Source organism: Fukomys damarensis, unplaced genomic scaffold (genome assembly GCF_012274545.1).
Source record: "Fukomys damarensis isolate Sample0158 unplaced genomic scaffold, DMR_v1.0_HiC HiC_scaffold_23, whole genome shotgun sequence".
NCBI lineage: Eukaryota > Metazoa > Chordata > Mammalia > Rodentia > Bathyergidae > Fukomys > Fukomys damarensis.
In genome coordinates, this window is record NW_022900935.1 from 20,089,730 (window position 1) to 20,103,734 (window position 14,005).

The 14,005-nt window shown below is 55.8% G+C and overlaps 2 protein-coding genes across 12 annotated transcripts in view; one reads left to right on the top strand and one right to left on the bottom strand.

Moving 5' to 3' along the window:
• Ubxn11 (UBX domain protein 11) overlaps positions 1–12,334 on the top strand; it is a 21,927-nt gene extending 9,593 nt beyond the window's left edge. For 2 of the 11 annotated variants that reach the window (XM_010633241.2, XM_010633226.2), the window contains 8 exons: positions 2,970–3,096; positions 8,884–9,098; positions 9,303–9,380; positions 10,296–10,416; positions 10,541–10,638; positions 11,734–11,807; positions 11,883–12,023; positions 12,104–12,333. In XM_010633241.2, coding sequence (XP_010631543.1) covers positions 2,970–3,096; positions 8,884–9,098; positions 9,303–9,380; positions 10,296–10,416; positions 10,541–10,638; positions 11,734–11,807; positions 11,883–12,023; positions 12,104–12,290 — 1,041 coding nt within the window. In that variant the 3' untranslated portion in view covers positions 12,291–12,333. Of the gene's footprint in view, positions 1–2,969; positions 3,097–8,883; positions 9,099–9,302; positions 9,381–10,295; positions 10,417–10,540; positions 10,639–11,690; positions 11,808–11,874; positions 12,024–12,103 lie in introns of those variants that run through there. The other 9 variants (XR_782032.2, XM_010633232.2, XM_010633257.2 and 6 more) reach the window with 9 other exon arrangements.
• A 636-nt stretch (positions 12,335–12,970) lies between these two features.
• Sh3bgrl3 (SH3 domain binding glutamate rich protein like 3) overlaps positions 12,971–14,005 on the bottom strand; it is a 1,469-nt gene continuing 434 nt past the window's right edge. Inside the window, exons 2-3 of the mRNA XM_010633283.1 lie at positions 13,523–13,690; positions 12,971–13,415 (exon numbers count right to left, since the gene is read on the bottom strand). Coding sequence (XP_010631585.1) covers positions 13,350–13,415; positions 13,523–13,690 — 234 coding nt within the window. The 3' untranslated portion in view covers positions 12,971–13,349. The remainder of the gene's footprint in view (positions 13,416–13,522; positions 13,691–14,005) is intronic.

A 14,005-nucleotide genomic window follows, 5' to 3' on the forward strand; every position in this document is an offset into this window, starting at 1 on the left:
TTTTTGAGATGGAGTCTTGCTGTGTAGCCCAGGCTGGCCTCAAACTCATGGTGACCCTCCTGCCTCAGCCTCCCGAGTGCTGGGACTACAAATGTGTGCCACCAGGCCCGGCTTCCACTGTCATCTCAAACCATGCTCCCCTCCTGCCCCAGGGCCTGTCAACTGGTGTTTTGACCACGTAGAGCTCTTTCCCACCACAGGACCCTGGGCCGTGCTGTTGTTCCCTCTACCTGAAATGTCTTTCCCACATGTTTTTAGTCATTTTCACTCATCCTTAGGCATCGTCTCAGGGATGCTCCTGGCCTCTGACTTCCCTGTACTCTGCTTTGTGTTTTTTGTGCCAGCGGTAGAAAGCAGGGCCTTCACACCGAACACATCCCCAGCCCCACTTCCGCCCCTCCGCTCCCCTTCCCTTTCTTCCTCTCTTGCTCGCCTGTTTTCTTTGTACCGGGGTCAAACTCAGGACCTTATGCTTGGAGGCAGGCAGCAGTACCACTACGCTACATCCCCGGCCCTCTTTCTTTTCTTCTTTCTTCCTACCTTTCTTTTTTTTTTGGGTACTGGAGATCAGACTTGGGACCTTGCCCTTGCAAGGCAGGTGAGCCACTGGGCTAAACCCCTGGCCTGCTCTTCCTTCCTTCCTTCCTTCCTTTCTTTCTTTCTTTCTTTCTTCCCTCCTTCCTTCCTCTTTCGCTAATTAATTAATTTAATTTTTGGTTTTTTGAAACAGGATCTCATTATGTAGTTCAGGCTAACCTTGAACTCACTGTGTAGCTCTGGCTGGCCTCAAACTGGTAGCCTCAGCTTCCCAAGTGCTAGGATTAAAATTGTGTACCACCAAGCCCCACTGTGTGCTCTGTTTTTCTCAGTGCCTCATCTCTCTTCCCATGGCTTGTGAAATCCAGGGAAGGACCACCCAGGACCTAGTACTGGGTCATCTCCTGCCTCTAGATGTGACCTATCACTCACCCAATAACTTGGTCACCTCAGGTGCTTTCTTGCTCCCATGCACACCTAGTCAAGCAGCAGGGCTGGAACTGGAGGGCCTGGGTGTAAGGAAGGGCGCAGTGTGCCTGCTTCCTCAGTAGCTCACCCCTCTGTTGGCTCTGTCTCAGATCCCTCCTGTGATCCAGCCTCTCCCTCTGCAGAGTGGGGTTCTAAAGCTTCGACCTCATTTAAGGCCACAGAAGCACTGCCCTAGCTGTGGCCTAAAGCCCTGTGTACTGTGGGACCTGTTAGTACCTGAGGCCAAGGTGACACAGCTGTTCCTGAGCTACCTGCTGGGAACAAAGGGCCCATAGGACCTCTCTGAGCAGCTGCCACTGGGCAAAAGTGCTGTGCCCCAGAGCCGCAGAGAGTACCACTGGCTCACACATGCATCCTGCACGCGTTTATTGCTTCATTAATTTAACAGGCTCAAATTATCTACAGTGTGTCGGGCACACTGCCAGGAACTGTGTACAGATAGTCACGGTCCCCGGTCCCCAGCAGGAGGGAAACATAATCAAGTATATAGAGAGGACACAGAGGGTAGGAAGTAATTAAGTCATTGACACCATAGAGACGAGTTGGGGATGGATCACTACGGAGAGGACGGCGGGCATGAGATCTGGTCATGAGGGAAGTCTCGGGGAGAGGATCTGGACTGAAGAGATGAAGGCCCCGCCCCCAGCCGTGCAAAGGTGGCTATGGTCAGTGGCCACAGCTGCCAGAGGAGCAAGAGAGACGGGCCAAAGGGGCCACAGCCCGTGGGCTCAGCCCAGGACCCTGCTGGGATGGAATGAATGGAAACCAGCTGGGAGGGCTCAGTCCAGGAGACCATGCTTGGTGGGGTAGCGGGAGGCAGTGAAGCAGCCCCTGTCCAGGAGAGTGGCAGTGCGGCAGCTTGGGCGAGGGAGCAAGAGTGACAGGGGCAGTTCAAACTGCCGTAGAGGTGGCATCTGTGGGCCTTGCAGCTCGTCACAGTCCCATGGCAGAGAGCAGAATGGGTCATGGATGATGCCTGGGCAAGTGGTGCTGCTTTTTGAGACGGAGGAAGCAGAGGGAAGAGGTCTGGGAGGGGCATGCAGGGAGCCAGGACAGCGGGGGTTTGCTGGGACTCGAGCTCAGAAGGGGGATCTGCACTGAGCATGAATTTGGGCTGCACATATACCCGGAAGTGGACAAGAACCATGAAGGAGAAGAGAGATGGGGCCCTCCCAGGCCTGTGTGGTAGAAGTGGGAACCACGTTGGGTGTGGTGACACACACCTGTGATCTCAGCTACTCGGGAGGCTGAGGCAGAGTGGCCCCGAGTTCAAGGCCAACCTGGGTAACTTGGCAAGACCCTGTCTCAAAATGAAAAGTAAAAAGGCTTGGAGGTGCAACTCAGTAGGAAACTCCGGATCCAATCCTCGGCACCACCAAAAACAGAGGGAAGCAGCAAAGGAAATGGTGGAGGTAGGAGGAGACCTAGCAGGGTGGGAAGAGGTGGAGACTGAGGTGCACCTGCTAGATCTAGCCACGGGCAGGTTGTTGGTGTCTGCACCACATGCAGGGCAGCGAGTTGTGGGGCTGGAGTAGGTGGAAGAGAGAGGAGAGATAAGGAAGCGGCAGCAGGAAGTGCAGACATTTTGGAAGTTCTCCTGTGAGCTGCTGGTCTGTGGGTCAGCACATCCTCTTGGTCCTGCGGACCAGGGCGCCCCTGTCACCTCACGTCAGACCAGCCCCACGTGGCTCCCCACAGCCGCGGTGGGCAACTTCAGTGAGTTCTTTGTCGAAGCTTATGGGACAGGTGCTGTCACCTCCCTCTTATAGAAGAGGAGCCTGTGGTTCTAGGAGGTCACAGCCAGGAAGTGGCCTGGGTCCCCTGTCCCATCCCCTTTGCTGGCTCTGGGCTGAAGGCAGCCTGGAATTTGAGCCAATGCTGCTTTTCCCTGGGAAGGGGCTGAGCTGATGGTGCCTGGGTCTCCCCCTTCTCCCTCTCCACAGCGGTTCCTCAGTGACTATGGCCTGCAGTGGGTGGGCGAGCCCATGGACCAGGAGAACTCTGAGGACAAGACCGTCTCGGAGGATGACACAAGGGACCGGATGACGGCCAAGAAGTTCTGGAAGCCAGGTAGAGTAGAGGGAGCACCGGGGCCTCCAGGGCGTGCTCCAATAGCATCCTGTTGCCCTGCCGCTCACCAGAGACCCCTCATTCATGGCTGGCCTCCCAGGTGGGACTCTGAGGAACCCATGCTTTGCTCAAGACCCCAGGAAGGAAAGGCCAAGGCCTACGGCACTGCCCACCAACTGGCCGGCCATTATCTTCCTGGTCTTGCCTCAGTCTCTGCTTGTCAAAAGCTCCAGAGACCCAGGGAAGCCAGATGCAACAAGACTTGTTTGCCTCATGCTCCATAGTTTATAAAATGTCACCCCTCCAAAATCTGTTGCCTACAAAAACAATCTGTCAGTCAGGTGTGGTGGTCCAAGCCTATAACCCCAGCATTTTGGGGTCTGAGGCAGGAAGAGCCCAGCTTGGGCAATTTAGCAAGACCCTGTCTCAAAATAAAAAGGATTAGGGGTGTAGCTTAGTGTGAAGACTACAGGTTCAATCTCCATGCCACAAAAATAAATAAAATAAAATAGGTCTAGAGATGTTGGTCAGTGGTAGAACACTTGCCTTTTGTACTCCAGACCTTCGGTTCGATCCCCAGTGCTGAAAGGAGAGAGAGAGAGAGAGAGAGAGAGAGAGAGAGAGAGAGAGATGATTGTGCACAGAGAGGACAGGAGGAGTCAGGCCCGGCCAGCAAGCATGACTGTGGGAAGATGGCTCCTCCATGAGGGACACATCAAGCAAGCTCGGGGAGCTGTGCACCCCAGGAGATGCCAGGGGCAGAGTTCGTCATGGCTACATGTGCTCCTCTCCTCTTGTTGGAAAGCCTCCTTCTGGAGGAAAGACCTCTAGTCTCCTGGTGGGGGAGGCTCAACCTGATGGTTGATTTCTGGTTCTGCCTTACTGAATTTCTCATCTTCCCCCAAAAGGATCAGCCTCCACCCTGCGTTTCTTTGTTGTCTAGGCTTTGAGCAAGGCTGACTCTGAAGCCAAGAGCTTCCCATCTAAAACAACCTGTGGAAACCACTTCTGGTCCACCTTAGAGCTCCCTGGCTGCAGGGACTTCTCAATCCTCACCTTTCTTTTCTTTCTCTTTCTTTTGAAATAGTCTGGCTATGTAGCCCAGGCTGGCCTCAAACTTGAAGCAGTCCTCCTGCCTTAGCCTCCCCAGTGTAGGGATCGCAGGTATATTCTACAATTCCTAACTTGCTTTTCATCCTAAGAGGGGCCTTGATTTAGCTCTCTGATAGATGAAGAAGTGCTTTCCATTTCTAGCAGCTGTCTTCTGGGGCCTCCTACAGCCTGCTCCTGACCCAAGGGCCCTCTGTTCCCAACCCTGGCCTTTTGTGGCCTGAGGCTCTAGCTGGTTCCTGGTTCCCCTCTATGGATACCACTCCCCATGCACTCTGGGGCAGTGGCGATGAATGAGCATCATGTTTGCTGGAAGAGGTGATTAGAATGTGCTAGAACCCCAGGAGGGTTCTTGCCCCAGGAAGGAAAGTCAGTGCACTTAGGAAAGAGCCCCACATAGAGGAGATCTCCAGGATGATGAGCATCGGGGAGGGCGCTGTGACATGTGCTTCAGGGTATGTGAAGACACGAAAGGGACAGTCCTGCTCTGGCCTCAGCACTGTGGGCCAGTGTCGGGCCCTGAGAGGGCCACTTATCTGTTCTTCCTGTGCTCCTGTCCCTCTCCAATTCTCCCAGCTCTTCTGCCAGCTGCCCTGTGCACCTCGAGCCTTCCTCCCAGGTCCAGCCCTGAGTGAGTGGTGCCTGCTTCAAACCTCTAGCTCGGGAGGTCACACTGACCCTGGGGGTGGCAGCCCTCTCTCCCATTCTTGGAGGCTCAGCCCAAACCCAGCCTCCTCCATCAGGTCTGTGCTGCATGCTGCCTGTACTGCTCCATGGGCTGCCAGGTAGCTATGCCAGCACCTCATGGGAAGCGGCTCAGGCTGGCTGGGCCGAGAGGGACCCCAAGCCTCCTCTAGGAAGGAGACTAGTATTGATTGGCTCGTAGGGCTGCTGAGCACTTGGATTGAGAGAGTCCCTGGGGTGCTTCTTGTGGCAGATGTGCTAATGAATGACCATCCATCAGCCCAGGTTCCTTAGCCCAGGTCCTACCTAGTGCACCTGGCCTAAGGCTTGCTTGGCACACAGGCCAGGGCTGTGTGAGATTGGCTGTGGTGCCCAGTATGCCCAGGCCTGGAGCGTCAGAGCATAGTGTGAACAACCCACAGGATGAAGTGGGGACAGGGGTAGCACCAACCTCAATGCCAGGGGCCAGAGGAAGGCTGCAGGTGGGATCCTGCAGGCCTGAGCTCAAACCCTGCCTTGGCACAGGCTGGCTGTATCCTCTGTGGGTCTCTCAGACCCTCTCCTCTGCGCTGGCTCCTCTAAGGAGCAGTGTGAAAAGTCCTCAGAGCAAGTGTGGCTTGCAGATATGTGATAATAGCGCCTCCATTTCCTGTAGCAAGAGTCTTTGTGTGAGGTGGTAGGGCTGGAGGGCAGAGCACCTGAGAGGGGTGGGGGCACCGTGGCACTACAGCACAACTGGCGGGGCCACCGCACACCCGGCAGTGGCAGGATCTGGCCCTGTTCTGGGCTTCACAGTACCACGGTGATGCTTACACCACACGCCACTGTCACTGTCTGCCACCCTGTCTCCTTCACTGAGTATGAGCCTGAGGAGAGGGGTCTCTGGGCACGGGCGCTGTGATGATTGCAGGCCCAGCTGACCGTGGGTGTTCCTGACATCATGGACGGATGAACTGATGGATGGACGGGGGTGGGGGATCGGTAGGCGTCTCTTAGGTACCCACAGCTGGCCAGGGTGCAGCCTGCGTTTAAGGAGTGCCCAGTGTGGTTAAAGACAAAGAAAGAAGCACAAAGTAACAATAGCATGTGACAGGGCCAAGATTGTGGGGCTGGGCCCTGGGCACCAAACCCCAAGGAGGAGGGGGAGCATAGCCAAGCTTTCAGAGGAGGTGAGGGCGGGCGAGCCAGCCTGAGCCAGTGATAAGAGGTGTTAGTGACAATAGCCACTATCTGCCAGGCAGTTCCTCCCGGCCTTACAGCAGCCCTGTGAGACAAGGACTGTTATGGTCCTTATTTTACGGGAGACCAAGCCGAGGCTCAGAGAGGCCTGCCTGCCCAAGGTCTCAGAGCTGGCAGTGTGGGGCTCGAGTAAGCTCGCTGAGGGAGCCTGGGCTGAGGGCCTCCCTACATTATGATAAATAGTCATGGGCACTCAAAGGTAGATGAGGCCCCGGCATGTAGCCCACCTTAGAAGGGACCTCAGTGAGCGCTGTCCTAAGGGCCAATGCTGGGCAGCAGCCTGCAGGGCTGCTGAGAGCAGAGGCTTAGTCACTTGGGCCCTGTACACTGCATGACCCAGGTCATGACCCACATCGAGGCCTCACGTCCTTATCTGTGAGAGGCATCTGTAATGCCGACCACTGGGCAGCTGGCACAGCATCATAATTTTCAGGCAGGCTACTGGGGGGATCTTGTGGCAGGACAGGGCTCTCATCCACCCATATCACAGAGGAAATGCTGCCTCACCACAGGCGCACCACCACGCAGGCAGAGCTGGAACTTCCTGTGTGCGTGCCATTGCACCCCTGTCCTGGCTGTGGGCCTCTGCTGCGCATCCCGGTACTGGGGCTCACTGGCTTCATGGCTGTATGTGACTCCTTCCCTCCCTTCCTAGGAAGGGCTCTGCCACCACCTACCCCACCCAGCTCCCAGGGCCCCTTTGGCATCCTCCCCAGGGCTTCTGCCTGACCCCTTCCCCTGCAGACCACCCCATGTCCACCAGCTCCCTGAAGCCCTGGCCCCAGGAGGGCACTTGGGGTGATGGTAGGAGCACTGGGTTCTGGCTACTCCTTTCTCTGCTCTGTTGACTGGATCGAGCCTGTGAGCTTCCTAGGCCTCACTTTCCTGGCTGTAGGAAAAGTGGGACTGGCCTTACATGAATGACATTTTAAAATAAGCTTTATCAATTTATTCTTTCTTTCTTCCTTTCTGTCTCTTTCATTTTCTTTCCTTTCCAGTACTGGGTATTGAACCCAGGGCATTCCCACTGAACTACATCTCCAGTCTTCATTTGCCAGCTGGAACTTCCAGCTCTCCAGACTCAACTTCCCTGAGTGGTGGAGCACGGGTGCGGGCCGGTTATGCCCAGCTTCCTGCTAATTTCTTCTTAAAGTAGTTCATTGTTAAAGGGAAATAGTGTTTTAATATTACTTGGAATCACATAGGGGTGACCAGGACATTCTCTTATTCCTGGGATTGCAGGGACTCTGGGGGACTCCAAGAGGAAGTGGGTGGGTGTAAGCCTTTCCAACAGTAGCAAATGCTGGGAGAGGGGAAGACTGGCTCACGTCTGCCATTTTGGCAGCTGCAAAGGCAACAGGAAACACAGCCACTTGCATCTGTACTCCCTGTGTTAGCCTCTGTACCACTGTGGCGAAAGGGAGAGTCCCCAGAGCCCTGACCCACATCCTGTCCCAGCCTGGCTGTCCTGGTGATAAACAGTTTCCAAGAAGGCCCACAGAGTCATTTTTGCAGGGGAAGGTTATACCCTGCAGACTGCAGAGCAGGCCCTGGCCTTTCCCCAGCCAGTATCTCTCCTGCCCGGCACCCTTTCTGCTCTGGCACCTGTCCGACCATCCCGTCTGCGCACCCTGAAGCTCATGCACAGCTGTACAGGTACCAGTTTTTCGGAGACTGAAGTCTCAGCAGCTGCACAAAGGGATTTGTCGCACAGAAATACTTGCACAGCCGATGGCCTGCCTCACATCTGTTCTGTCCAGCAGTTGTCCCAACATCCCCCTAAAGGGCCTCTGTCTTTACCTTTGACCTCCCTCTCCTGATGGTGGCCATGGGTGGGAAAAATAGGCTCTATCTCAAGTTCCAAGTTGTCCTCTGACCTGCCAAATGGGCTGGGGCAAGTCGTTTTTCATCTCTTTCCCTGGGTCCTCATTCGTAAAATCGAGATAAGTAGCTCCTGCCTCATAGCTTCCGGGTTGCCTAGGGACCATTTGGTGGCAATCTAATGGGGACAGAGTGCTTCTGAGTTGGCCCTTACACAGTCATCTTCCGGGAGTCTTCCAGCCACCCTGGGGGGCAGACACTATTGTCATTCCATTCTAGAAGAGAATGTCCTGTTCTCTAGAAGTCTAGAAATGACTTGCCTAAAGTCACATGGGTTGACGTGGAGGAGCTGGAACTTGAGCCCTGAAAGCATTCATCCAGAGGTGGGAGCTCTGCCCTTTGATTTTCAGTTCCAACCTAGTGCCTGACACAGATCAGGGACTAAATCTTGCTTCTGTCACTTTTTGCTGTGCATTGTCAGGTAAGCAGTTTAACTCCCTTTAAATCTCACTTTCTCAAGCCGGGCATGGTGGCACACACCTGTAATCCCAGCACTCGGGAGGCTGAGGCAGGAGGATCACTGTGAGTTTGAGACCAGCCTGGGCTACACAGTGCGTTCCAGGTCAGTCTCAACTACATAGTGAGACCCTGTCTCAAAAAACCAAAAAACAAAACTCAGTTTCTCCATCTGAAAAATGGGGATTAGAATCCTTCCAGTGTAGAGTAGTTAGGAAGGATGGATAGGTATTAAATCTCTGGCACACAGAAGGTGCTCAGCGAAAGACTGCTGTTACTCTCTAGTGCTGGTTACCCTTCCTTTTCCTTAGTGGCCACTTAAGGAGATAAGCCGGTGCCCAAGTCAAGGGGAGGTCACCGAAGCTGTTAGGGCACATGACAGCCATGAAGCTCATGGGTGTCTCTTCTGTTTGCCAGGGGATTCGTTGGTGACCCCGGAGGTGGACTTTGACAGGCTGCTGGCCAGCCTGAAGGATCTCAGTGAGCTGGTGGTAGAGGGTGACACGCAGGTGATACCAGTTCCTGGCGGGGCGCGGCTCCATGCCCTTGAGCCCATCCCACTGAAGCTCTACCAGAATGGAATCATGATGTTCGATGGGCCCTTCCGACCCTTCCATGACCCTGCCACACAGGTAGGAGCTGGGGGTGGGGCTCTTGGGCCCCTGATGCCCACCATTAATTGGGGGTGGTAGAACCAGCTCATGCCAGGCCCAGCCTACCCTCCAGCCTGGGTGCCCTACCCACATCCCAAGGCCCTGAACATTCCCAGTGTGAGGCCCTGAGCTAGGAGCACTGCCCAGGACCAGCTGGCATCGCTGTTCCTCTCCCTGCTGCAGCGCTGCCTCCGGGACATACTGGATGGCTTCTTCCCTTCAGAGCTCCAGCGACTGTACCCCAATGGAGTCCCCTTTAAGGTGATGGGCTGCTCCTTAACCTGACCGAGTGTGGTTTCAGAGATAATGGGGATAAATGGCTTCCTTGGACATCAGCCATTCTGAAGGGAGGCACTGCCCCAGCTCAGGGGCCCCCAGGGGGATGATGAAGTCCAGGAGGAGGGTGAGCCTAAAAGAGGGCTGGGAAGGGAGTGAGGCTCCCTTGGCCACAGCCCTGTGAGATTCCCCAGGATGAGCAGCAGGCAGCGCCCTCTGCTGACACACCAAAGGCACAGCCTTGGCTTGGAGATCCCTACCTTTCTGTTACTCCCCAGCATTCAGGACACCTTGACAGCCTGGGGTCTCTGAGGGGTCTGTGTGCTACTGCCCAGCCTCCCCCAGAGGCTTCTGAAGCCATCTGTTGGGGTGGCAGGGCCGTGAGCCACAAATGCTGAGCAGGGAGAGCAAGTGCTGGACCTCTAGGCCATGACAGGAGCCAGACTGTGGCCAGTGGTGTGAGAATAATGTGTTGCCATGCAGTCCATGAGGCAGCAGGTTGTAAGGGCGGTGGGTTATGTGCACAGCAAGGACTTGTGAAGGAACACATGCCACAGTTCAGAAAACAATGAGTCACAACTGGGGGTGTCTGAAGCGTCTGCCAAGATGGGGCCTCAGAGCTGTCTGTGCCTTGATGGCACAACTGAGGTCCCATGTGCTAAAGTCTGATAGCTCCAGGGAGGGGCCTCTGAGGAGAGTCAGTACTGTGGCTTCAGCTGGCGTGGGTAAGGGCGTGCTTAAAGCATGAACTGCTGTTCTCCTGCTCTCTCCCAGGGCCTCAGTTTCCTTATCTGTAAATATAGGGATTAGGCTTGTTCTTGGGGCCTCTGGGCAGGCAGCGGGGGTGGGACCCACAGCTGAAGGCCAGGACTTGCTGCTGTCATCCCTTCTTCCTGCCAGGTAAGCGACCTGCATGACCAGGTCTACCCAGTGGATAGGCTGGGCCCATTCCCAGGCAGAGGTTGTGTGGTGGGCTGGCAAAGAATGCTCAAGGCCTCAGACAGGATGGAGGAGCACCCAGGTAAGCTGGGCCCCAAGACTGAGCTGGGTGGCCAGGAGGCTGTGTACCAAAGCTCAAGATGGCCTCCTCCACCGTTACGCACAGTCCCTTCCTGGGCCAAGGTTCTCAAATGCCCTTCCCACAGGGATGACTGCCAAGAAATTTCTGAACAGGCTTCCTAAATTTGTGATCCGACAAGGCGAGGTGATTGACATCCGGGGTCCCATCAGGGACACCTTGCAGGTGAGGCCAGCCCTAATTCCCCAGTCCTCTTGGGAGCTGTCCCACCGACCCTGGCCCAGGGTGGCAGAGCAGCATCTTGTATGGAGGCTTAGGTTTGTGGGCCACAGTGAGGGCCATGATGGAGAGGAAATGGGAAATTGGAGAGCTGGTGAGGGTGCCATGGTGGCCCCAGAGGGCATCTGGGTTGGCTTTAAGTGGGGTAAAATCAGAATCCAGGCTGGGGTGTTAGCCCCAGGCCCAAGCCATGTCCTCACGGTGCAGTCCTGAGTGCCCTGCAGGCCCTGAGAGAACTCATCCTTCCCGCTTCCCATCCTGCTGATCTTCCCAGGTGCCAAAACCAAACCTCAGTTTCTCAGAATTCCTCTGCCACTGTCAGCCCCAGGTCGCTAAGTCCACCTGTCCTGGCTCTCCCCAGAACTGTTCCCAAGCCCATCTCTTCTCTCATTCCCGCCACCCACCACCTAATCTAGGCTTGGTGTCTCCCAGGCAACCTCTTTTTGCTGGCCTCCCTCCTCCACTCCTGGCCCTGCCAGCCATCCTCCCCCAGCAGCCTTCTCCCTTTATTCTCCTGATAAAACCCATTTCTTTATCCTGGCACTCAAGACCTATCCTGCACGGGCCCTTCTGACCTCTAACCTTTCCTTTCTTGCATTCTGAGTTACAGCTTCGGCTGTGAACAGCTGGCAGTTTCCCAAATGTATCACTTCCTGCAGGACACTTTCCCTGACCTCAGGTTCTGCCGTTCCCTGCTGTTGGGACCATCTTTGTCCACATCCCACTTTGAAGAGCTCCTACCTATCCTTCAGTCAGCTCCAGTGTCATTTTCCCAGGGAAGCTCTCTGGGCAGGCACCTAGCATGGTCATCTTCTGTGTGGGCTCCTGTCCTGGCCATGAGATGGGGAGGATTCTTGGAGAAATGATGGGGCTGCCTCCAGGAGCCTCCTTCCATTTCTTCTTGGGTCTCAGTTTACACAGAACAGACCATCCTCTTGGTTTACTGGTCTTCATCTATTCCTGCTCAAGGATGAGTTAAGGGTTGGGGAACTACTCAGGTGGGGTCCAGGGCTCCGTCCACTCTTCATGGATGCCTTCCAGAACTACTGCCCATTGCCTGTCCCGATCCAGGAGATCATAGTGGAGACACCTGCCTTGGCTGCTGAGCGACAGAGGTACGGGCAGGCAGAAAGGTGAGGGCCTGGGGTAGGGGTCGGCCACTGGGACACTGAGGGCCTCTAGGCCTGCAGGAGCCAGGAATCACCCAACACACCAGCTCCCCCACTCTGCATGCTGCGCGTCAAGTCCGAGAATGGGGAGCAGGCCTTCCTACTGATGATGTGGCCCGAGGACACTGTTGGCACCGTGCGTGCCCTGCTAGCGCAGGCCAGGTGGGGACAGGGCAGGGCTGGGGGCTGTAGGGAGGCTCTGACCCTGTGGCCCAGCCTGATCCACTCTGCTGGGCCTCCAGGGCCGTGGATGCTACCACTTTTGAGATCTTCAGCACATTCCCACCCACAGTCTACCAGGATGATGCACTTACACTGCAGGACACAGGCCTGGTGCCCAGTGCAACGCTGCTATTGCGGGCATGCAGGGCCCAGTTGCCCAACCCCAGCTTTGGCCCCAGCTTGGGCTCTGGCCCCAGCCCTGAATAAAGTGCTGCCTCTGACACAATCAGCTCTACAGGGCTCTCTTGGCAGGACTGTCTCCAGGGGAAGGGGTAGGCCAGCTGGGCCAAGGAAGGGGCGGTGCTGACTCTCCCTCAGTAACTTGAGCCCCAGCTGGTTGGCTTGGTGCTGGGTCTTTGTGCTCCAGGTTCCTTCTCCCAGGAAGGGCTAAGTGGAGCCTGTGAAGGGAGGGATCCTGAGAAGGGAGTGGCCAGGCCTTGCTGGGTTTGCATTCTCAGCCTCAGCTGGAAGGACAGCCTCACTGTGCATGTGTGCACTGATACACACAGACCCACAGCTTGTGGGGACACTTCCTCAGCACTGCATAAAACCACCACCACTACACCCATGGCCTCAAACTGACAGAACTGCAGTTGTGCACCCACATCCACAACATACCTATACTTAGCAATCTGCTCCAACACAGGCAGGCAGCGACTCACTGACAGGCATGCTAAGGGACACCAGCACGTGCATGTGAACTGGAGGTGGCCCATCCAGTCTCTAGAAACTGCTGGTCCATATAAGCATACGTACCAGGCATAGGTCCAAACACACGCACTGACACACACAAGTGAAAGACGCATGAGCACAGCTTCAGCACAATCACAACTACCAGGTTTACCCAGAACAGACTCAGGATGCCCAGGCCACAACCAAACAGACAGTGCCAATGGAATGGGCATTTAATTGTCTCTATGGTATTCCCGGGAAGGGGACCGTGGGGCCTTTGGCAGAGCTCTGGCTAATGGAACTAACGAAGTGCCCACCAGCCAGTGCCAGGCAGGTTGGCGGCCCCAAGGCCTGGCTGAGGATAGCCAGCATTGGGGCTGTTTTAAGACAATTTCTGAGACAGTAGCTAAGGAATGTTGCCTGTGAATGGAGAAAAGGGAGCTACAGAGAGGGAGGAGGGGGTATAGGTTAGGGTAAGGGACCCCAAGTAAGAAAGTTAGGAACGACAGGGAGTTGGTCACAGGGTCCTTTGAGGCTGGGTGAGATCAGTGGGGGAATGTGGTGCTGAGTCCAGTGGGAACAGTGGGCCGGCTCTCAGGCTAGCTTCAGGAATTCTTGCAGTGTGTTCTGTTCCACGGCCTCCACGAAGAGCTCATAGTCCTGGGGGAGAAGGATGGGGTGGTCAGCTGAGTGCTGGAGGCCCAAGTACTTTGTATGACCCTGACTACAGTCCACTTACTCCCCCAGCCCCATCCCCAGGGCCATACCCCACAGTACTGGTCCCCGTTGACAATCTGGGGTGGGGTGGCCTTGGGGTTGCCAACCAGGGCTCGCATCTCATCCCGCAGGGCGTTGTCCTGGGAGATGTCCACGAGCTGGTATTGGATGCGCTTCCCGTCCAGGATGCGGGTCACCTCGCTCTGTTGGGACTTGATCTGGGGGCAGAGGGTGGATAGGGTGAGTGAGCAGGGGTGGATTTATGGGGCAGACTCTGGGCAGTGACCAGGTGCTTTTGTCCCCTTGTCTCTTGCCCACTCTAGAGGTCGTGGCCACTAGGAAATGCGAGTCAGGCTCCGGGTGGCACAGAATGAAGGGCCACCATAGTGGGGTGGGGATCAGAAAGTGGGGAGTCGTGAAGTTCAAGACAGGGAAAAGAGGAACTCAGCCGGGTAAGGTAGGGCAGGCCTGGCTGTTGGTTTACCCACTCCGCGTGCGCATGGTGGGGGAAACGGGTAAGGTAAGGACGCGCT